This window comes from Taudactylus pleione, unplaced genomic scaffold (genome assembly GCF_031769625.1).
Source record: "Taudactylus pleione unplaced genomic scaffold, aTauple2 ptg000702l, whole genome shotgun sequence".
NCBI lineage: Eukaryota > Metazoa > Chordata > Amphibia > Anura > Myobatrachidae > Taudactylus > Taudactylus pleione.
This window is the reverse complement of record NW_028285104.1, coordinates 1,117,265-1,138,717: the sequence shown is the minus strand read 5'-3', so window position 1 is coordinate 1,138,717 and position 21,453 is coordinate 1,117,265. Positions and strand designations below refer to the sequence as shown.

The following is a 21,453-nucleotide window of genomic DNA, read 5'->3' as shown; positions in this document are numbered from 1 at the left end:
AGTACACGTCACCTGGCTGGTTTTTACACTGAAGTGCTTGCAGTGCTTGCGGTAGGGTATGGTCAGCCACAAGCACTGCAGTCGTATCCGATGGTACCGATGATTGCATACACTTCCTGGAAATGACATGCGCAAGTGGGCGTCTACATACACAAAGCGATCGCACGCCAAGTCATAGTGGGCGTGCTACTACCTTGCTGTGCGATCGCCTGCCCTGCTGAATTTGCATACGGCACGAGCGAGTGAATGCATCTAGCGTGCAGGTCTGAATCAGGCCCTAAGTCTGCTGAAGAAAACGGCAAGGAGGTGTGAGTCACAAGACACTGGAGTTACAGGTAGAACTAATGACAGAGATGTCACAATACTTTAGTTTGAATGGCAGGAGAACAGCATTTCTGTCTAATATATTCATAAAGGAACTGGAAATTCAGAGAATCGATGATCCAGTTATCAACCACTACCTCCTTCTGGATACTGACAACAACTGCCCCAGTGCTGGGCCCCACTAAATCCCTACTATACACTAATTCTCCTCTTTCCTGAAGCACGTACCACCAACTTTCCAGCCTCATTATAATCTCTCCACTTTTCAGAGCTTGAGAAATTGAAAAAGACCACAGTACCCTTTAAAACAATGGGACTGCAGGATCCTGATTTTAGCTGAATGCTGAAGACATATCCTATAATTTGTTATTGCTAAATTGCGGTGATTGATAAATCAGGTGTATTATTTTTGTGAGTTATACATTTAATTACTAAGGCCCTCATTCAGAGTCGTACGCTCTGAGCAGAGCGCACGCTCTGCATGAGGGCCGGGCTCCATTTTCATGGAGCGTCCTCCTGGACGCTCGTATAGCTGTGGGTCACCACCCACAGGCTATACGAGCGTGCATTTTGATGGTCGCGATGGTCGTGACCATCGAAATTGCGAGCCGGAGCCTGCGGTTGAGGTTTTCAACCGCAAGCTCCGGAGTGATTTTGGCTCTATCAGAGCCAAAATCACTCCCACTGACATCACTAGTGATGTCAGTGGGCCGGCTTCTGACGGGAGGCGTTCCCGTGGGAACGCCCCCGTCAGGGAGGCACGCCCCCGGCACGCCCACCAAAGGGGGCGTGCTGTCAATCAACATTGACAGCACGCCCCCTTTGATCGGACACAACGAGCGAAGGAAAGTCCTTCGCTCGTCGTGTCTGGCGCATGCGCACGACGGAGCTCCCTCCGTCGTGCGCATGCTCAGTGCAGACCATCGACCCACTTGCGAGCGGACAGCCGCTCGCGAGTGGGTCTGAATCAGGCCCTAAGTCCTATAGTTTGAAACACTGGGCCTGATTCAGAGCCGCTCGCAAAAAGCGAGCGCTCGCTCTGAATCAGGGCGGTTGCTTGTTTTTTTTTAGTTGCGGCCTCCTGGCCGCTCGCATAGCTGTGGGTTGCCACCCACAGCTTATGCGAGCGGCCAGGTGATGGTCGTAATGGTCAAGACCATCGCGCTTGTTGTAGGGTCTCGTTGCCGCAAGCCCCAGTGGACTTCCTGCTCTAATAGAGCAGGAAGTCCACCTACTGACATCACGAGTGATGTCAGTAGGGCCGCCCACAAACGACAGGCATTCCTGCAGGAACACCTCCGTTTGCCCAGCCACCCCCTTTCCCCGCCTGTGGGCCAGTGCTTTTTGCGCTCGCTCCGGGGCTCGCGCATGCGCAGTGCGCACGCCGCACGTGAGCACTGGCCCACAATCGACCCGCTTGCAGGTGGGTCTGAATCAGGCCCACTGTTCAATCATTTGAAGAATGGAACGAGTGATCGTCCCGACATTCATTACATCGTTCTGATGTGTATCATCCAGATACACATCATCCAGTGTGTATCCACACTAACAGTGCATGTTTTCCAGGTCTCCTCACAAATTCAGAAGTGAAATATTTGGAGCCACCTGTGGATCTGTTAAAATGTGACAGTCAGTATGAATACACTTGTGCTCCAGAAAGGAGATATGGAAACCATGCACCGTTAAGGGGCCTATCCATTACACGACTTTGTGAACAATCTTGGTCGCATTGTTCACAAAGTCGAGTAATGGATAGCCGGCAAGGACCAGCGATGCGCGTGCACGCTGGGTCCTTGCCGTCCCCGACTATCTACTGAACATGCCCATCAACCTGACGACTCTCGTCAGGTTCGGCATGTTTAGAGATAGGAAGTCGAACTCCTGCACTAAATGATGATCAGTGAACGCCGATCAGTGTGGGCACTGCACCTCGGCGACCTGAAGGTCTGAACGCTAGACGTTCAGTCTTTCAGGTTGCCTAGTGGATAGGCCCTTTTAGTGTGACGCAAAAACTGGATTTGAGAAGTACTGCTCTAAACTATACTAATTCCCCTGTAAATCATGGTTTATCCACTCTTCAAAGGCCGAGGCTGAGGGCCTGATTCAGAGCCGCTCGTAAGCGGCCGCTCGTTCTGACCGATGTTCGCACATCCGCGCATGCGTACGGATTGTAATACGCATGCGTGAACCAGCCAGTGCGGCCGAAAATCGTTCGCTATATAGCGAATGCCTGCTACTTTGAGTGACAGGAGGAGGCGTATGTGGGTGGTAACAGGGGAAGTTGTTTGAAAACGGGGAGTGGAATTAAGAACGCAGGCGTGCTTAAAGGTCAAAACGGGCCTTTTATGGGTGTTCATAATAAATACAGCAGCGTCAATGACCAAGTCACATGGTTGTTTTATAGTCAGAACTGCTCGCAATATAGTGGTTGAAAAAACCAACCACAAAAATAGCGAGCAGTTCAGATGCTGTTCGATGTACTCGATTAATCTAATAAATAGCAGACATGACATATGGTGCGAGCGACCAGGGGGCGTATTTTTCAAAATTACGACCGCAAGTTTTGTTCGCTCGTTCAGACTTAGAGGCGTGAACAGACTGCAAAGAGCGAACGGTTCATTTGAATAGCCACCCCTTTTTCCAGAACGAATGACCGCAAATAGCGACCGGCTCTGAATGAGGGCCTGAGCCCATAACCCTCAATGTATTTGTGTCCATACATGACTAGTGTTTCCTCCATATAGGATGAATTCCTTTTGAATATTTGCATATCTGTCAAGATGACATTTTCACAGTGTGATCCTATTATTCTGCTCAGGTTTTACTCCATTAACTGCAATAACCGGAGGTGACTTCAATTGTGCAATATAGACATGCAATTTTAAATTATCCCATTTTAGTGCAATGAGATAATAAATGAGAAAGGAATCATATTATGTACGGCAGTGTGAACGGCTCAGGTGAGCAGGTGCACTACATATGCCTAGTACCCACAACTCTCCTTCCTGCGGGCGGCTACATCAGAGCACTGTCTGTCGCATGATGTGTAGACAATGGGAACAGTACAGGAAGCACCATTACACAACATGGTGCTCGTGTAAAAAAAAGAAAAAAAAAACACTTTTATGTGCACCGCACCTCACACACCCCAGCAGCCAGCTCCCTTTCTAGTCTAGTCTGTATACCAGCAGCACCACCACGTCAGCTATCAGAGTGACGTCACCGAGATTGGGCGTAATCCGATCCTGTCCTGGTTCTCAGCCCGGGCGCGCTCCCGCTCTCTCTGTTGCTGGCGGGGGCGCGCATCACGAAGGGACCTGACACGGCCGGGGCCGGACTCGCAGCGGGGGAGTCACCGACAAACCGTCTCCTTCCCAGTGCGGCGGCCATGCCAGCGTAGGGAGAGGGCTGCAGCCGCCGCCCGGTGATGGATTCCTGGAGGGACTGCTTTCTGGTCCGTTGGGTCTGGCAGCAGCTGGTACGTAGCTCTTCCCCGCAGCACACCGACTGATCCTGGGCAGCATTGCAGGAAAGACCGGGGACCTCTCTAGGCCTCAATCTCAGTTTGTTGAGAACTTTTTTTTCCTATTTTGTCCTTAATTCCTCTTCCCCTCCAGACTCCTGGGTGACGGGGGAATGCTGGGCATGACAGGGCTGTGTGTACCGGCTGGTGAGGTACCTGACAGGGGGAAATAAAGCTTTTGGAGAGTTGCACAACTTTTTGTATAGCAATGTGATATATGAATATTTTGAACCATAATGACTACAGTATTCACGTCATTTACAGAACAGTTTATTAAACTATACATGAACACCATAAGATGCCGGAATTTATATGAGAATCCCCAAATTTCTATTTTACCTGTTCTATGTAATAAACATTTTACTGATTCTTGGAAATGCGGTTCCCCCTTTTTTCTTTTTTTTCTTTTATTTAATATATTTATGACTATCTTTAATCACACTTTTGACATAATTGGATTAGGTTTACAAATGTTTTGAGGGTTTTTTTTTTTTTTTTTTTTAAACTTCACATATTTACTTTGTTCTCTATAGCCTGTGGGCTGTGAATTTATGCATTTTATATCATAATTTGAAAGGAAAGGCTAGGATTTGAGTCAGATGTATATACCAGGCAAATGTGGTGTTAGTACACGTTTTTTTGTTTGAATGGAATATTACACTTTTTTGCTTTTATATGTCCTACAGTGAGCAATGTGGAATTGATATATTTACATTAGTGTACTGTGTAAGGCAGGGGTCTTCAACCATGGCCCTCCAGCTGCTGTGGAACTACACATCCCAGCATGCACTGCCATAGTTTTAGCATGCTGTTATATCAAAAAGGTGGCAGTGCATACTGGGATGTGTAGTTCCACAGCAGCTGGAGGGCAAAGGTTGAAGACCCCTGGTGTAAGGCCATGCAGCTGATGTTGCTTATATGTTTTGCTATTTAGTGAATGGTACCTAATTTTGTAATAATAGAAAAATATATGTTTGGATGTTTCTATTTTTACTAGCTAGAAATTAGCCTATTATATTTTGTAACACTAGGTCATTTGAATGCAACCCTCAGTATAATGACTACCATGCTTTAGATTTTGCCTGTTTCTTATTATGCAGTAGCAATATAAAGATGGAGCAAAGTATAATAGAATCAGTTATTTTCTGCCCTAGGAGAAGGTAAACTTGCATGTCTGATTTCCTGATTGTTTAAATTGTGCATGGATTCCTCTTTTAATCGTTTATTTCCTGTTAAGGGCGGTATCCAATTAGCCCCGAACATAGTTCGGGCGCTATGGATAGCCGCGGTCTGCGGTTTTCGCCTGTTTTTTTTTTTTTTTTTTCACCCTATCCTATTATTTCGGCCAAATGAATAGGATAATTCTCCCAAAAACACGCAGGTCCACGAGCTTATCGCAAGTCCTATGTGTTTTCGTCATTTAGGTGGTGAAAAAAACGGCACTTAATGTGTATTATTTTTTGGAACACATGAGGTCCCGAAAAATATCCATGATAAGTCCTGGCATGGGGCGGCACTTTGCGGCTAATAGGATGTCTCCGCCGTGATCAATTAGCAGCGCTATTCGCTATTTTAGCGCTAATTGAATACCCCCCTAAGACTCCACACTGTGCAGCATATCTTTTTCCGCTACATAAACACACAGGAATATGGGGTTTGACAGTTATAATTTTAATTTAACATTTCTGATTCAGTTGTGTATTAATATATAAGTAACCTATTTGATACAGCAGGTAGAGCGTTTATTGCTTGCTCCACTAGCTGATGGCAGATTGTATCTTTTTTTTTGGTTCTTGCATATTAAAGAGTTTACCCCATTGACCCAACTGTCTCTTCTACATCCACCCTTTTTTTTTTTTTTTTTCCAATGTTACCAAATACATCTTAGATGTTCAATGTATTTTAATAAGTCTTAAAGCCCCCCATACACGGTGCAATGTAGCAGCCAATCCAACGGATTGGTACGATATCGCCGCTGTATCGTACCGTGTGTGGGCATGATATCGGCCAGTGTGCGCTCCTGTAGGATCGTACATCGCACCTCCAGATCTTACTGCATTTTGTCTTGATCTAGGGATGCGATGTATGATCCAATACAGCGCTATGCGGGTGGAGGAGGAGGGTGCCGGCATATCGGGCTGTCGGCCACCCGATCTCTCCCTGTACGGGGACCGCTCGATATGTCCGCCATTGTATCGCAAGTCATATCGCAACCAGGCCTTTACCCTAAATGTAGAATAGCTTACCTAGCATTTGTAGCTTTAGAGGGGTATTCAATATGAAACGTAAACTTCGCTGTCGAAGTTTACGTTTCATATCGGAGATTTTACCTGCGTTAAAGTATCGGGCGCGCGCCCGCTTATCCCGGTATTCAATATGAAATTAACGAAAACGGGAGCCTGCGAAGTTGGATTTGTGGAAAGTTACGAATTTTTCCTTAAAAAAATTGTAGGACCCCCCCTAAAGTTGTAAAAACATGGGGGATCACTATGGGTACCCCCGTTTTAGCCTTTAAATGAAAGTCGGGGATTTAAATAGCCGCAGCAGGTGTTTTTTCCCGACATTGAAGAAGTGTTGCAGAAGAGCACTTAGGTTATTTTTTTCGTTTTTTTAAGTGGTCCCATCAAATTTGGGGTACATGAAAATGGGTACTAGCATATTTTGATGTCCCTAAAGTCAGTTTTTAAAAATTCCTCAATTATGCACCTGCCGCTATAATTCTATTGTAGAAAACACCTGCCGTATACTTGCAGAATAGCCCTGAACCTATTTCCCTATTGTTTAACAATTTTTTCCCATTTTTTTTTTTTCAACACCCTAATTTTTAAATTAATTTTTTGGGGTGTCCCTATTTTTTTTTTTATCTTTTTTTACAGAGTTCTTTTTTAAATGTCATTCCCAGGGGTGCAGGCTATTTTTTTTAAGCCTGCACCCCTAAACCCCAATTCTGCACTTTTTTTCGGCACCTATTCAATGGTGAAAAGTTATCCCCGTTTTTTATCAAAGACTTTTCGAACCTGCGAAAAGTCTTTGAAATTGAATACAGTGTAAAACTGAAACCTGCGATAATGACGTCATAGCTCCGATATTAACGCAGAAACGATGTTTTCGCTCCCATATTGAATACCCCTATTAGTCTGGCTGAACTAGGGTTCCCCTGTTGCCTCTGGGAACCTTCTGTTTGGTAACATTGGGACTGGACCCACCCCTCAAGGCTGCACCATTCAGCTGCAAGGAACATTGAATTCTGGTGAACTCAACTTAATACAGCAGGTGGATGGTCCAGTCAGGATGTAGCCATGTCCTGGCACCTATAGAAGCATTGTCATACACTATTGCAGCAGTCACGCCAAATAGCCCTTCTCGGTGCGCCAGGTCCCTTGTGACTTGGCTTGTGTAGAGTGTATTTTCCGCTCGAATATGCGCTTTAGTCTCAATGCGATACAACAGAACCGCTTAACGAGACTGCATTTATTAATTTGATATGCGACACGCGTACACCTGTGTGTGAAGGAGTCTGAATCTGCATATGAACTGCTGTGATGCCTCAGTTTTTTCTTGAAGCCAAGTTCCATTGTGCTTCCTCTGCGACTTTGTAAATATTTAAAACAAATTCCTGTACGGTTAAAGTCTCAGCCCGGCATCTGGTACAGATTGAGTGTTTTGGCTGGATCTGTGGTGTGAATAAGACGCAAATTTAAATGCTACACCACTCAGCGCTTCGCATGGCGTATTGAGGCTACAGTAGGTGTATGAGGACATAACTGTGTGTTTAGTCCATTAATGCATAATGTCTAACACAAATAATTTATAGAGTGATCGCGCTGAGCGGAAAAAAATGTGGGTCCCAGGGATCCCTCACTTTAAAAAGTTGGGGTCCTATTCCACTGTTTTTGGGTCCCATCACATATTATGGGGGGTGAGGGCAGGCAGCAGTTGGGACAGTGCTGGCGGTAATTAGCAGTTGGGGTAGAGCTGGGCGTAAAGGCAGGGAGAAGTTGAGGTAGAGCTGGGGCTAGAGGGGAGTAGGGGCAGGCAGAGCTGGGGGTAGGGCGGGGTAGGTGCAGACAGTAGTTGTGACAGTGCTGGGGCCAAGGAGGAGGCTAGAAACAGGTAGTGCTGGGGGTAGGAAGGGGGCAATTGTAGATAGCAGCTGGGGCAAGGAAGGGGTTAGGGGAGGAAGTACTAAGGGTAGGGAGAGGGTAAGGGTAGATAGCAGCTTGGCAGTACTGGGGGCAAGGAGGATGTAAGGGGCAGGCAGTGCAGGGAGTAAGGTGGGGGGTCCACACAGTTAACAGTCAGGGTAAATGGGAAAGACACACAGCTACACAGTCAGGGCTAGTGAAGGACTACACACAGTTACACAGGCAGGGGCAGGGGCCACACAGCCAGCCAGTGACACCAAGAACAGGGGCCTGAGAGCCGGCAAGCGACACCAGGTATAGGGCCACATAGATGGCCAGTAACACCAGGGACATGCCAAAGACGGCCAGCAACACCAGGGACAGCCAGGGAGCACACAGCCGGCCAATAACGCCAGGGACAGCCAGGGAGCACACAGCCGACCAGGGACAAATGCTCTTACCTTTCAGGGCTCTCCTCTCCACCAGCACCGTGTGCAACTGAGGGTCGGACAGGAACTTTCTCATCTGCTCCAGGGCATTCTTCTCTTACAGAGATTCCCCCAGGCAGGCTGGGGCGTTGCGGCCATCATCCAGCAGCAGCGGCACCAGCTTCCGGGTGTGTTTCTGCACCTCCAAGCCGCTGCTGCTATCATTTTTACCCCCGCCCGGGTCCGACGGCGGAGGCAGAGTGACCGGAGAGTGGCTGCAGCTGAGGCGGGAGCAGAGTGTGGCTGAGACCCTCTGCGTAAGCGAGTAGCGGACAGCGCAGCGGCAGAAGGTGAACACATAGGGAGGAGGAGCCGCAAGTACCAGGGGGATTTTGGGAGTTGTAGTGAGGAGAATCCTCCGGCGGCGATTGGATGAGAAGAAGCCGCTGGCGTGATTATCTTTTTTTTGGCAACGTACACAGGCAGCACACACAGCGGGTCCTGCAGGACCCGCTGAGTTTTAAAAACCGGGTCCCCAACTTTCTATAACGCGTAAAAACGCGATATAGCGCGTATTTTGCGATCACTGATATACAGTAAATTACGTACAAGTGGGCATATATTTTAAGTCTAGATTTTTGGACTGGTTGCCTGGTCATCCATCATCTTTGGAATTAGTTTCCAGGTATATATTAACTGTCAATCTGTAAAATCTAATCTTGTTTATGGGTGGGTTTCCCGTAGCTAAATTATGGCAGGGATGGAACAGAGGTGTGGATGTGAATGTCCCCTTTAAATAGTCTGGCAATCCCAACAAACTAACCTTTAACATATCTAAGGCACAGTCGCCACAGGTGACACCTGACAATGAAGATTAGTTTCTTAGTGACACCACTTCCCCCTCCTCTGTTTTGGCTTTTGGCTCTGTCAGTTTCTTTTCCTAGCAATGCTGGAAATTGATGGTGCATTTTAGTTTGGAAGATGAAAGTCATGCTTAACAGATGTTTTGATGTTTCTTCTAAAAACATCTCATTCAAATAGTTTTGCTTTTTGTTTACAAGTAAGCTAAATATAACATGTACTTTTACCTTTTACTAAAACAATTTGAGATTTTATTAATTAGCCTTTATGCTCACACTACCATACGTATGGCTGTAGACAAAGCCTAATTTCTCCAAATAGACTTTACGCACTTTACTGACAATGGGATTATGACTAAGTGCATCTGGTGTAGTAGTGTAGGAGCCAAAAGAGCAAGCGGATATGACTGCAGAAAACACAGGTCATTCTTGAAGCTCAGAGGAAAGAAAAAAAAAAGCAGCAATTGCTGAAATTGTAGTGCTGTAGTGAGAGATCCACTGACATAGTCTGAAGACTGGAGATGTTAGTTTCTGCATTTTAAGTGAATACCTTTTTATATTTAGTGGTAATCAACTTGCAGATCCCATAGTGATTATAAAGTCTTAAATGGAAGAGAGTAAAAGCCGGAAACACAGTAAATGCATTGAAAAAGCCGGCTATCCATAGTAAGTGTATTAGAAAAGCCGGAAATCATATTACATGTATTGAAAAAGCCGGAAATCCATAGTAAATGTATGAGAAAAGCCGGAAATCATAGTATATGTATGCTTGCCATCTTTTTCAATGCATTTACTATAATTTCCAGCTTTTTTAATGCACTTTACTATGATTTCCGGCTTTTTCATTACATGCAATATGATTTCCGGCTTTTCTCATACATTTACTATGGATTTCCGGCTTTTCTCATACATTTACTATGGATTTCCGGCTTTTTCAATACATGTAATATGATTTCCGGCTTGTCTAATACACTTACTATGATTTACGTTTTTTTCAAAACATGCAATATGATTTCCGGCTATTCTAATACATTTACTATGATTTCCAGCTTTTCTAATACATTTACTATGGATTTCCGGTTTTTTCAATACATGTAATATGATTTCCAGATTTTCTAATACATTTACTATGGACTTCTGGCTTTTCTAATACATTTTCTATGATTTCCAGCTTTTCTAATACATTTGCTATGATTTCCGGCTTTTCTCATACAGTTACTATGGATTTCCGGCTTTTTCAATACACTTTACTTTGTTTCCGGCTTTTTCAATGCAGTTACTATGTTTCCGGCTTTTTCCCACACCCGTCTTAAATGAACCTTTTGAGATATTTAGGCCACCTTTTCATTGGCCAAATTTATTTTTGTATGAGCATCTAAGGTCTTGACTCTTATTGCACCAAACAGAGGCAAATAGAGACGAGTACAACATTTGCAGCAGTGATTCCCAATGTGTTAGGACACGTGTGTCATGATAGTAAGCTGAATTTGTATCAATAATTTATGGGTAAACCTAAAGGACATCTCCAAAATGTATGTGCCATAAAAGTGAAATACATTGTTTAGTGTTAAACATATTACAGTGTTCGCAAAATATGCGCTATAGCACGTTTTTACGCGCTACAGCAAACTGGGGATCCCGATTTAAAAACTGATCGGGTCCTGTAGGACCCGCTGGCTCTGTTTGTGCTGCTGTAGCGAAGGGCTGCTCTGCGGCGTCTCCCCCAGGCAAGGGCGGCTCTGCGGCGTCTCTCCCAGCCAATGGCCGCTCTGCGGCATCTTCCCCAGCTATGGCCCTCGCCGCTCGACTCCTGACGGAGTCTGTACGCACTGCATCCATCGGGCAGCAGAATTGTCGGTGGTGCCGGGACCCTCTGGCAGCCTGCGCTCCTTCAGCCAGCTGAGCTCTCTGCAGGCAGGGAAGGTGGACACTGCATGGGACAGGAGGAAGCTGCAACAGTGACCCAGCCGGGGGCTCCTAGCAAAAGCAAGGAGGTAAACACTACCCCATGTGCTGACTTTACCCCCTCCCTACCCTTAGTTCTACCCCAGCTGCTATCCTAACCCTCTCCCTAACCCCAGTACAGCCCGCAGTATTGCCTGCCCCTAACAGCCTCCTTGTCCCCAGTACTGCCCTAGTTATCTACCCTTACCACTTCCTACACCCAGTATTGCTTGCCCCCAGTACTGCCCTAGCTGCTAACAACTCTTTTCCCCTGTATGCCTCCCATACTGCCCCTGCTGCTATCTACACTTGCCCCCTCTCTACCCCCAGTGCTGCCCCAGCTGCTACTCTGACCTAGCTCTGCCCCTAACACCCTTCTTGCCCCCCCTCCCCAGTACTGCCCCAGCTGCTATCTACCCTCGCCCTCGCCTTACCCCAAGTATTGCTTGCCACTAACCCCCACCATACCCCCCAAGTACTGCGCCAGCTGCTATCTACCATTGACCCTCACACAACCTGCCCCTAGTACCCTCCATGACCCCAGCACTGCTGCATCAACTGTCTGCACTTACCCCTCCCTACCCCCAGCCCTGCCTGCCTTTACTCCCCTATAGCTGCAGCTCTACCCCAACTTCTCCCTGCTTTTACCCACAGCTCTACCCCAACTGCTATATACCCCCCAGCACAGTCCCAACTGGTGCCTGCCATCAACTCCCATAATATGTAACGGGACCCTGAAAAAGTGGTGTAGGACCCAAATTTTTTAAAGTGAGTGGTCCCCGGGACCCACAATTTTTTCTGCTCCCCGTGATCACTCTATTCAGTTACATATAGCTGAAGCCCACACCAAAGCTTTCGTCATTTGAGCTGCAGTGCCATCGCCACCACTGTAATTGGGGGCTGATATATTAGAGAATATAATGGTCAAATTTTGATTTTTATATGCATTGTCAAACTGCATCTTTAAAAATATGTCCATTGCAGCGTTGTTAAAAACTAAAATATTACAGTACCCCCCCCCCCCCCCAATTTAGTAGGAAGATTTTATTTTAATTGGCAAGGTAGTGTGACATATCAAACAGATGTAGAATTTCATAAGCAAAACAATGGTGTTCTTCGTTTTAACATATCTTTATTTATTCTCGAGTTTTATCCTAAAGTTTATAGGATATGTTTGAAGAGCTGTCCACCATGTTGCAGTGTTAATTCTATTCTCTCTTTCTATTCCTGATGAACCTTGACCAACATGTCTTGCTGAATCTGAGCACAAGCATCAACAATTCGTTGTTGCATATGATAGCGATCTTGTATCTTCACAGCATAAACGCGTTCCCTCAGGTCACTCTACAGAAAGAAATCCAACGGAGTTAAATCTGGGGATCTTGGTGGCCACTGGCCATTCCACCTTTGGAGAAACTGCACATCAAGATATTCCATGATGAGTCCATAATGAGGTGGGCACCATCTTGCTGGAAGAAATTAGGGTATGACCCATCCTCTTGATAACAAGGAGGAAAAAAATCTCTTCATCTAACCACCTCTGGTAATGTGCTGCTATTAGTGGTCCATCAATGAAGAATTGTCCTACACTACGGGTATCCCACTAACCACATCATACCAGCTGTTTTGCCAAGGCTACAGCCCTACAGGCATCCATCCAGTGAGGGTTTGTCTCTGACCAGTACCTGTGGTTCTGTTTGTTTACCCCACCATTGCCGAAGAAATTTGCCTCTTCATTAAACAATACCTGGTATGGAAAATGAGGGTTCAGTTGAAGTTGCTGTGTTACCCAGTGTGCAAACTCCACCCGCGGTCTGGGTCATCTTCAGTCAGGTGTTGCAACATCTGAATCTTGTAGGGGTGTCATTCATGTGTAGAGAAAATTCTCAGAATGGCCATATGACTTACCCTACATTCACAAGACAGACCACAAGTACTACGTTGTGATCTCTTTGATCCAGCACAGCAGTTGTTGTTGCTTCATCTATAACAGTTTTTGGTCATCCACTTTTTGGTTTATCTGCAATTGACCTGGTTTCTTTAAATTTGGCTAAGAGTTTGGTAAATTGTCGCCTATTTGGGTGATGTTGGTTGAAATCATTTGCAATAACGTGTGCTTCGTTCTCCAGATATTAAGACAAGCTCAACACGTTCTGTTTGTGTTAGTGCCATTGTCATTAATGTGACTACCTGCAAAAAAAAACAACTCAGTTAAAACTTGAGAATTAATAAAGATACGCTAAAACGAAGAACTCCATTGTTTTTCTTATGAAATTCTGCATCTGTTTGATATGTCACATAACTACCTTCCCAATTAAAAAAGAGTTGCATCTAAGCTGGCTGTCTTCAAGATGGCAGCCATACTGGTGATATACCCTTACATTTTTTTCCCCCATATCATGTGCAGACATTGGATGAATATTTTCTTACTCATATCCTTTTTATAAGGGTGTTTTCACACTTATGGACCACCCTGTAGATTTACTTGCTTTTTCACAAGGTCTCTTATGTTTTTGTTATCCTCACATTATGTATTACAATATTTTATCATCCTAAAAACTTGTAGCTTCTGTGTCATAAGTAGATGTATCAAAAACCATAACTGTTGGTCACCACTGTCACACATTACCCTGAGCTGTTTTTAACGGATTATGAAATACCGACAGTCGGGATGCCAGCTGTCACAAAACCGACAGCGGCATCCCTATGCTTAGTATCCCGACGAGCTGTGTAAGTATGCTAACCATCCCCCATCTCCCCCTAACCCTCTGTTGCTGCAAACTAACCCCCCCCCCACACACACACACACACCCTAACCCTCCCCTTTAGTGCCTAAACCTAACCCTCCTCTTTAAGTGCCTAACTCTAACCCCGCTCCAGTGATGCCTAAACCTAACCGCCACGGTCTGTAGCATAACCCTAACCCCCTCCTCCGGTGGTGCTTAAACCTAACCCTCCCCCATGGATAACACCTAATTGAGCACCCAATATGCTTAAGATCGGGAAGCCGGCTGTCGGGATTCCGGCGACGGTGTTCTGTCCCAGGTCAGGATTGGGGCGCCGGGTTTTCAACAGTCAGCATCCCGATTGTCGGTCTAATAACTACATCCCGTTTTTAACTGCACATGAGTGGCATTGGCATTTGACACATGATATAACCATTTTCTGAGGACCATATTTGAAAGTGATGTGATGGAGATATTGCCAAAAGTTGTTGTTAAAATGTATGTTGCAATATCCGGTAATAAAATGAGCAAATGTTTCTGCAAACATCTTTAGATACAAGCAATCTTGAGTCTAGCGTATAGATGTGTGTATGTGACTTTTGTCTTCCTCAGCTCCCAAACGTGGAGTTGATTTATGTAGGTGCGCAATTTATCTCACACCTAGCATATTCCAAATCCATATAATACAAACTAAGGGATTTCGTAAACTTGTTTATATACGCTATCACTGTTCTGCCCTTGAACGTTAATATCCAGATCTACCCATGAAGCACAATGGACCTCAAGTACAAGCTATGTGCAGCTCTGCATAATGATGTAAGTTGTGCGCATGTGCAGTGCATCAATTTTGTAATTTTAAATGAGACCCATGAATCTAGACAGCCTTTCTACAACTACTTTAATGTGTTATTATTTCTGTTCAGTTAAGCGCAATATATAATTTGAACCTCACACTATGCACATTGCAATTAATTACAGTAGGAAAAACCTCACTTGTTTTAACTTGCACCTAGCTTGCGAGGTTCTGCTGATTGAATCTGCCCCTGTATGTTTCTGTATGTATTCAATTTGCCCTGTGGCAATAGTCGATGTTCACATTTGAGTTTTAAAGATCATTATGACAAAGGTGGTTAAAACTAAAAATGGGCATTTTACCACTATACAGCTTGGGGAATGTGTGAGATATATGTTTGTATGTGTGTGTGTGTGTGTATATATATATATATATATATATATATATAATATTATACTAGGAATAGGGATAAAATCATCTTTTTCTTGGCAACATGCTCTCCTGTTATAAAAGAATGTTTTCACACTAGCAGTTTTGCATGCACCGCTTTGACTGTGGAATCGCTATGATGTGACAGGAGAACAGCATGAACATTTCACTTACACATTATGCTAAGTGAGGGCATTTTAGTATATCCTCTTTTAAAATGCTTTTTTCTCGGCATGAGAAAATCTCTGCATTCTATGACCAATGTATAGCTTGGCCTTTATTACTAATTAATCCCAAAACCACCAGACACAGACTCTATTAACTACCAAAGATGTCCAAGAATGATCTTAATGCTCGTGGACAGCTTAAGATAATTAACTTATCTACAATTTCTAAGACAAAAACATTAGCTATGGTTTAGGATAAACTACTAAAAAGTATTTTCATTTACTATATAAACAGTAGGATTTGCTTCCATTGTACAGGATTGAATGGATGAATAATTGTGCATGTACTTAGACCAAAAACAAAATATTAAAATTATCAGCATTTAGTGGGGAATTCAAATATTTTCTCGAGCCCACAGCTCCGTTCTAAACCGTTGGGCATGAGTGCTGCAGGGCCCATTACTTATAGTGCATGTCGCGACCAAATGCTCCGGAATGCATTAAGTGGCTAAACCCGTGCAAACTAATGGGCGTGATGAGGTTGGGCACTCAAAAGCCTGACTTTGAACAATTTCTGGTCGCCACCTCAGGAGGGTACGAGCAGAAATAGGCACCCACGGTATGGGAGCTGTTGCCGCGATAAAACAATTGAATCCCCCCCTCCCCCGGGATGGTTACAGGTAACAGAGTTGTGAGTAGTCATTCGTTGGGCAGGCATCTTGCCTGTGCTACTTCTTTATCACTGTATTGTTTTAATAGTGATTTTCTTAAGCATTTTAAGCAATGGCGAACACTCCGTAGGAAGGAACACAGGAAATGTCTGTCGGCTGCGCTCGGCATACACTGCCCGATGCGGCCGACAGAAATATTGCATCGGACGGGCATGCTGGACAATCCAGCATGCCCGACCGAGCAATGTTTAACCCTCGGTCGCCCCCCCCACACGCTTCAATTATCTATCAGGCGGATCGTCCCGATAATTGTAGCGTGTATGGCCAGCATTAGAAACACGGCTGCCTAATGGGGCACATCCACTAGACGATCTACTCCCTGTCCAATCTCTAAACGGTTTTCCCTTGATTTTTTATCTTTCAGTCTGAACGATTTGCAAATGATTTGCAAACTATCTTTAATAGATCAAGTGAAATTGACCTGCATGTTCAGTCGACTGATGAGACGATCAAATGACCAGCGGGAGCGCGCATCGTTGATCGTTAACGACCAAATACTGCACGATTTATAAACTATTTTTAAACGATTGAACAATAACGACGTCGTTATCGTTCAATCGCCTGCTAAAATCGTGTAGTGGATGCCCTCCTTTAGCCTCTTACTGAGTAACTAAAAGCTGAGCTTTTGATCACTTGTTAATAACACATCACGTCATTTCAGGATGGTGCTGTGGTTACTTACATGTCCCACTACCGCCTCCGGATATCCTTGTGCATGCGCTGTGCAGTCTAAATGGCATCTCACGTTTCTCCCCTAATTTCAGGCTTGCACAACAGCACTATGCTTATGCTATAGAGTCTGGCAGAGATCAATGAAGAGAGGAGAGTTACTGCAACACCTCTTTGGTGACTTTTTAATACATTGTTGTGCTGGGACATTCTGCATAGCTGCATTACAAGATGTCTCTTAGCACAGAGATGAGTGACATTGTCGTACATCTCCCTTTATGCCAGAAAGGAAAATGGGAGGGGGAAGTGTGTGCAGCTGAAGATGGTGATGTACAGTAATAACAGCAGGCAGTATGTGAGTGCAGCCTCAGTAGACTGTTGGGGGTGGAAGCTGTATTGAAGAGAGTAGAGAAAGATGTCTAAAGGTTGCTAAAGGGATTTGAAAGCATATGAGAGGGGAGAAATAGGGTTTTAGTTGGAATGAAATTAAGAGCCGTATTCAATTTGAGTGGACCTGCGATACTTTTCCGCCTCCCGGACTTTTCGCCTGTTTAGCAGGCGAAAAAGTATCGCCCGCGTATCCCCGTATTCAATTTGCAAGTACGCGAAAACGGGACCCGGCCAAACTTAAACAAGCGGGAAATCAGCCTGACATCCCCCAAAAGATGCTCTGACATGGGGGTTAGCTTTGGTTACCCCCAATTTGGCTTGCTGAAGGTATTTGGTGTTTTTAAACAGCCTCAATAGCTGCTAAATAGCGTTTGTATAAGTGGTGCAGAATAGTATTCAGGAGGTTTTTTTGCAGAAAATAACTTATCCCAGCAAATTTGGGGTACTTGAAAATGGGGGCCAGCATATTTTAAAGTTGCTAAAGTTAAGTTTAAAAAATCGTGATAATTCCACCTGCCGCAAGCACCTGCAATGAAAAAAACACATGGGGCATACTTGGGGACCCTCCTAGAGTCTAGTTCGCAAGTTTTTAACTTTGTCCCCCAACTTTTTTTTATTTTTCGCCCCCAAAATTAAAGTGATTTTTTTGTGGTGTTAAGTGTTTTTCGTATAAATTTTTTGACTGTTTACCTTTGGGGGCTGCACGGTGGTTCCCGCAACGTTGCACCCCAAAGCCCCAATTCTGCACTTTTTTCCGCCTGCTATTCATAGGCGAAACTTTTTCGCTTATTACATAGCATTGACTTTCCACCTAGGCAGAAAGTCTTTCATATTGAATTCAGCGATACTTTTCCGCCTGGCGAAATGACGTCATCTGCGAAACTTTTTCGCCGAATCCGGCTTCTCGCTCCAAATTGAATACGGGCCGTAGTTTCTTTAGATTGATGAGATGAGAATCCACCATCACACACATCTCGTATGGAGGTCAGGGTAACTCCATTTGTCCGATTTTCCCTCTCTGCACCACTCCTGTAGGTGACTAATGCTGTCCATACACCTGCGCGTTTTCGGGCTAATTATCGACGAGTCGTACCATGGATCGTGCGGAAATCGTGTATTTTTTTTTTTTAGTAGGATACGATCCGATGCACGCTCCCGCAGCTCCTAAAACGGATCGTATGATCAGATGTGCAGCCCATATGGTCCATCGTATCGTGTGCAGATCGTACCGTGTATTTTGTGTATGCGATTCATTGTGCGTCCATTCATGTCATTTCAATGACTTTTCCCTGATGAGCACATGATCGATCGTAGGACTGATCGTGTGCAAAGAAAAACAACAATTCGTGCCGCCGGGACTGCCAGGGAGCTCCAGGGAGTTGAGGTGAATCTTATTTGATGCTGGTCGCGCAGGTGTATGGCCAGCATAACATGCCACTGCTGCAGGAACCTTGGGGGGGCTAAATTTCAGTTCCACATCTTGAATGGGAATGATTTGCCTACATCTATTATACTATGGGTTGTACATGTATGCAAAACAAATCTTTCATGTTTATCTACTTTTTTTTTCTGCAAAGAGTTGATTTGGGCTGAGGAGATTTTTCCTCTATGATACGCTTCATAAAGCCTTTACTAAATAAAACCTTCTTTGGTATTCTGGACAAATGGTCCCTGTTTTATCTTCAATTTTCCTACTTCTGTTTTGTTACACAAAATATGAGCAGAGCCACATGGCTGTTATAGTGCCCACTTGGCATTTGCAGATGTTATAATTTATTTCCTAGCTGCTGAATTCTGCTCCCTAAAATGAATGCAGTATTTTTAGCTGACGTTTTTATTATTAATGGAGTTTCATTTACAGAATTGCACAAATACTACCAAACACCTGTATATATACATGGAAATCTTTAGTTCTTTTTAAGCATGAGATAATAAGAATATATCTGGAACTAATTAATCACAGGCTAGTACTGTACGGCAACAGAATACACTGAGAGAGTTTCTGCCTCTTGTCTGTAGTATAATTTGAGCAGTAGCCAGTACTGGAAATGGCAAATCTGAGCAATTATTTCAGACTATTTTTTTGAGACCTCTTGTAATTAAATTATGTAATTGTAGCCAGTCACAGTGCTTTAAGTCCATAGTCTGCTTCAATGCAGATTGTCCATAAATTTATAGAAAATTAAATATACTGTGTGAATAGACAGATTAATTTTATTCCTCAAATATATTTGATTTTTAGATAATCTGTGGATTGGAAGCTTTCAAGTAGGGCACTCTGTGGGGGCGATTTTAATTGTTTTAGCTGCAGCTATTTCTTTTGGGCACCCGACAGAGAAATTGAATTGTTACTTTGTTTGGGTGTGAATAACCTGCGGCTGCACACGTTTCTGCTCGCTACCTCCCGAGGTGGCAAGCAGAAATGTGCGATAAGTCGGCTGTTTGGTGGGGTTAGCTGCTATACGTGGCTAAACCCCGTGCTTTTGGGCATGCACATATGGCATTGGCACCTGAACAGAGCAACAATTGAATTGCACAGTCGAGCACCCATTGTGTTTGGGTGCCCAAAAAACATTTGAATTGTCAACAGACTGTCTGTTATTCCGCAGTCTATTAAGTAACTGTTAATAGATATTAGGATACTTGCTTTTCAGTAAGGAGCTTTCACAAAGCATTCATTCTAATTTGGCCTTAGGAGAAAACCGACTGCATTTTGTTAGTTTATAAAAAAAAAAATGTTCTTACCTTTTTCATATGGAAATCTTTGCTGTATAGATTTAGCTACTGTGCCACAAATGGCACTTCCTATCAATCACTCTGCAATGGTTCTGCGTAGTCACATTCGCGTACACGCACTGTGATTCATATGCATGCGCAGAACGCCACTATCGGCCGATTGCGTGCGTATCGCAGTTGCGATCTATGATGAATCAGGCCCTCAGTTAACTCTGATAATTTACTGCGTGAGGATAACAGTGGTAGCAGCCCAAGGCTATTCAATTATAACCTCTCTTCCTTGCACGTTACAATTGCAGCTAACCAGCTTTAACCCATAGGTTCCGAGATAAGTACACAAAGCTATAGGTTAACACGGTCGTTGCATCCTTGATAAGGGCACTTACCACAGATTTCCTGTTCGAGCCTCCCTCAGGAATCCTGCCCTTAATTGTACACATTCAATTAGCTGTAACTTCTGATAACTGATTGCATCTTGTTTTATTTAAATGCATGATGTACATTATATCAGGGATTCCCAACCACTGTCCTCAAGGCACACTAACAGTCCAGGTTTTAAGGATAGCCATACTTGAGCACAGGTGACTTAATTAGTACCTCAGCTCAGTTATTTTGATTTAACCATCTGTGTTTTAGCATGGATATCACTAAAACCAGGACTGACAGTGTGCCTAGAGGACCGAGGTTGGGAATCACTGCATTATATACACACAAGATTTCATGGTGATGAAGTGGTGCGCTAAAAATAACTGATTTAGATCATAGGTTACAATAACTGATTTTAATTATTTTCCATGCTATGCTATTTTTATTAAAAAATAAGTCTTGAAACTCCATGTTACATAGGCTTTATCATATCTTTTGAAAGTGCTTAAACCTTCAAAAGGGTTGCACATTGCCTTAATTTAAAAAATTAAAACCAGAACCAGACCCCAAATGACATTGGCATCCCTACATGTCTTCTCCAAAAATGACCCATCGTGCCCTTCATTTGCTCCAAAATTCTACTACATGCCCCTCTGATTCTTGCCTTGTTGCCGAACTACTTTTTGCCCTCGCATGCCATAAAATGCCCACACATGCCACTCAAAATGACATGCAGACTTGTTCATGTGCCACTCAGACCTTCACATAGGTCCCATAGACTTCCACAAATACCTCTCAATCTCCTACACTCACTAACAAATCTTTAATAAAATTGCTGCCCTGCAGGCTGCTAAGGAAGGGGGAGCGCATTTTGCAAGTACACTGCACCCCTCCTCCTCCCATTGGATGTGCTGTGTGCCCTCCCTGCAGTGTGCAGAGGAAGCTGGCTGCTCTGGTTCAGTCTTCTGCTTTCTATGAAAGCAGAGCTTGGCACAGAGCTGGTCTGTGGTTCTTGCAATATTCACATCTAAACTTGTTGTCTCTGACTGCTTTTCAGAAACATCATGTCTACTACACTTATTCCAAAATCTTCAAGACTTTGGGGGTGATTCAATAGTTTTGCTCTCCCCCTACTGGGCGTCTATACGAATAGGTGCCCAACAGAGCAATTCAATTGTTCCTCAGTTCAAGCGCCCATTAGTATTTAACACGCCTAAAAGCACTGGGTTAGCTGCGCATAGAG

The 21,453-nt window shown here is 44.2% G+C and overlaps 1 protein-coding gene across 4 annotated transcripts in view; it reads left to right on the top strand.

Moving 5' to 3' along the window:
* Positions 1–3,550: 3,550 nt before the first annotated feature.
* Positions 3,551–21,453, top strand: part of ATP11B (ATPase phospholipid transporting 11B (putative)) — a 156,068-nt gene continuing 138,165 nt past the window's right edge. For all 4 annotated transcript variants that reach the window (XM_088456371.1, XM_088456372.1, XM_088456369.1 and 1 more), the window contains exon 1: positions 3,551–3,802. In XM_088456371.1, the coding sequence (XP_088312497.1) occupies positions 3,752–3,802 (51 nt within the window). In that variant the 5' untranslated portion in view covers positions 3,551–3,751. The remainder of the gene's footprint in view (positions 3,803–21,453) is intronic.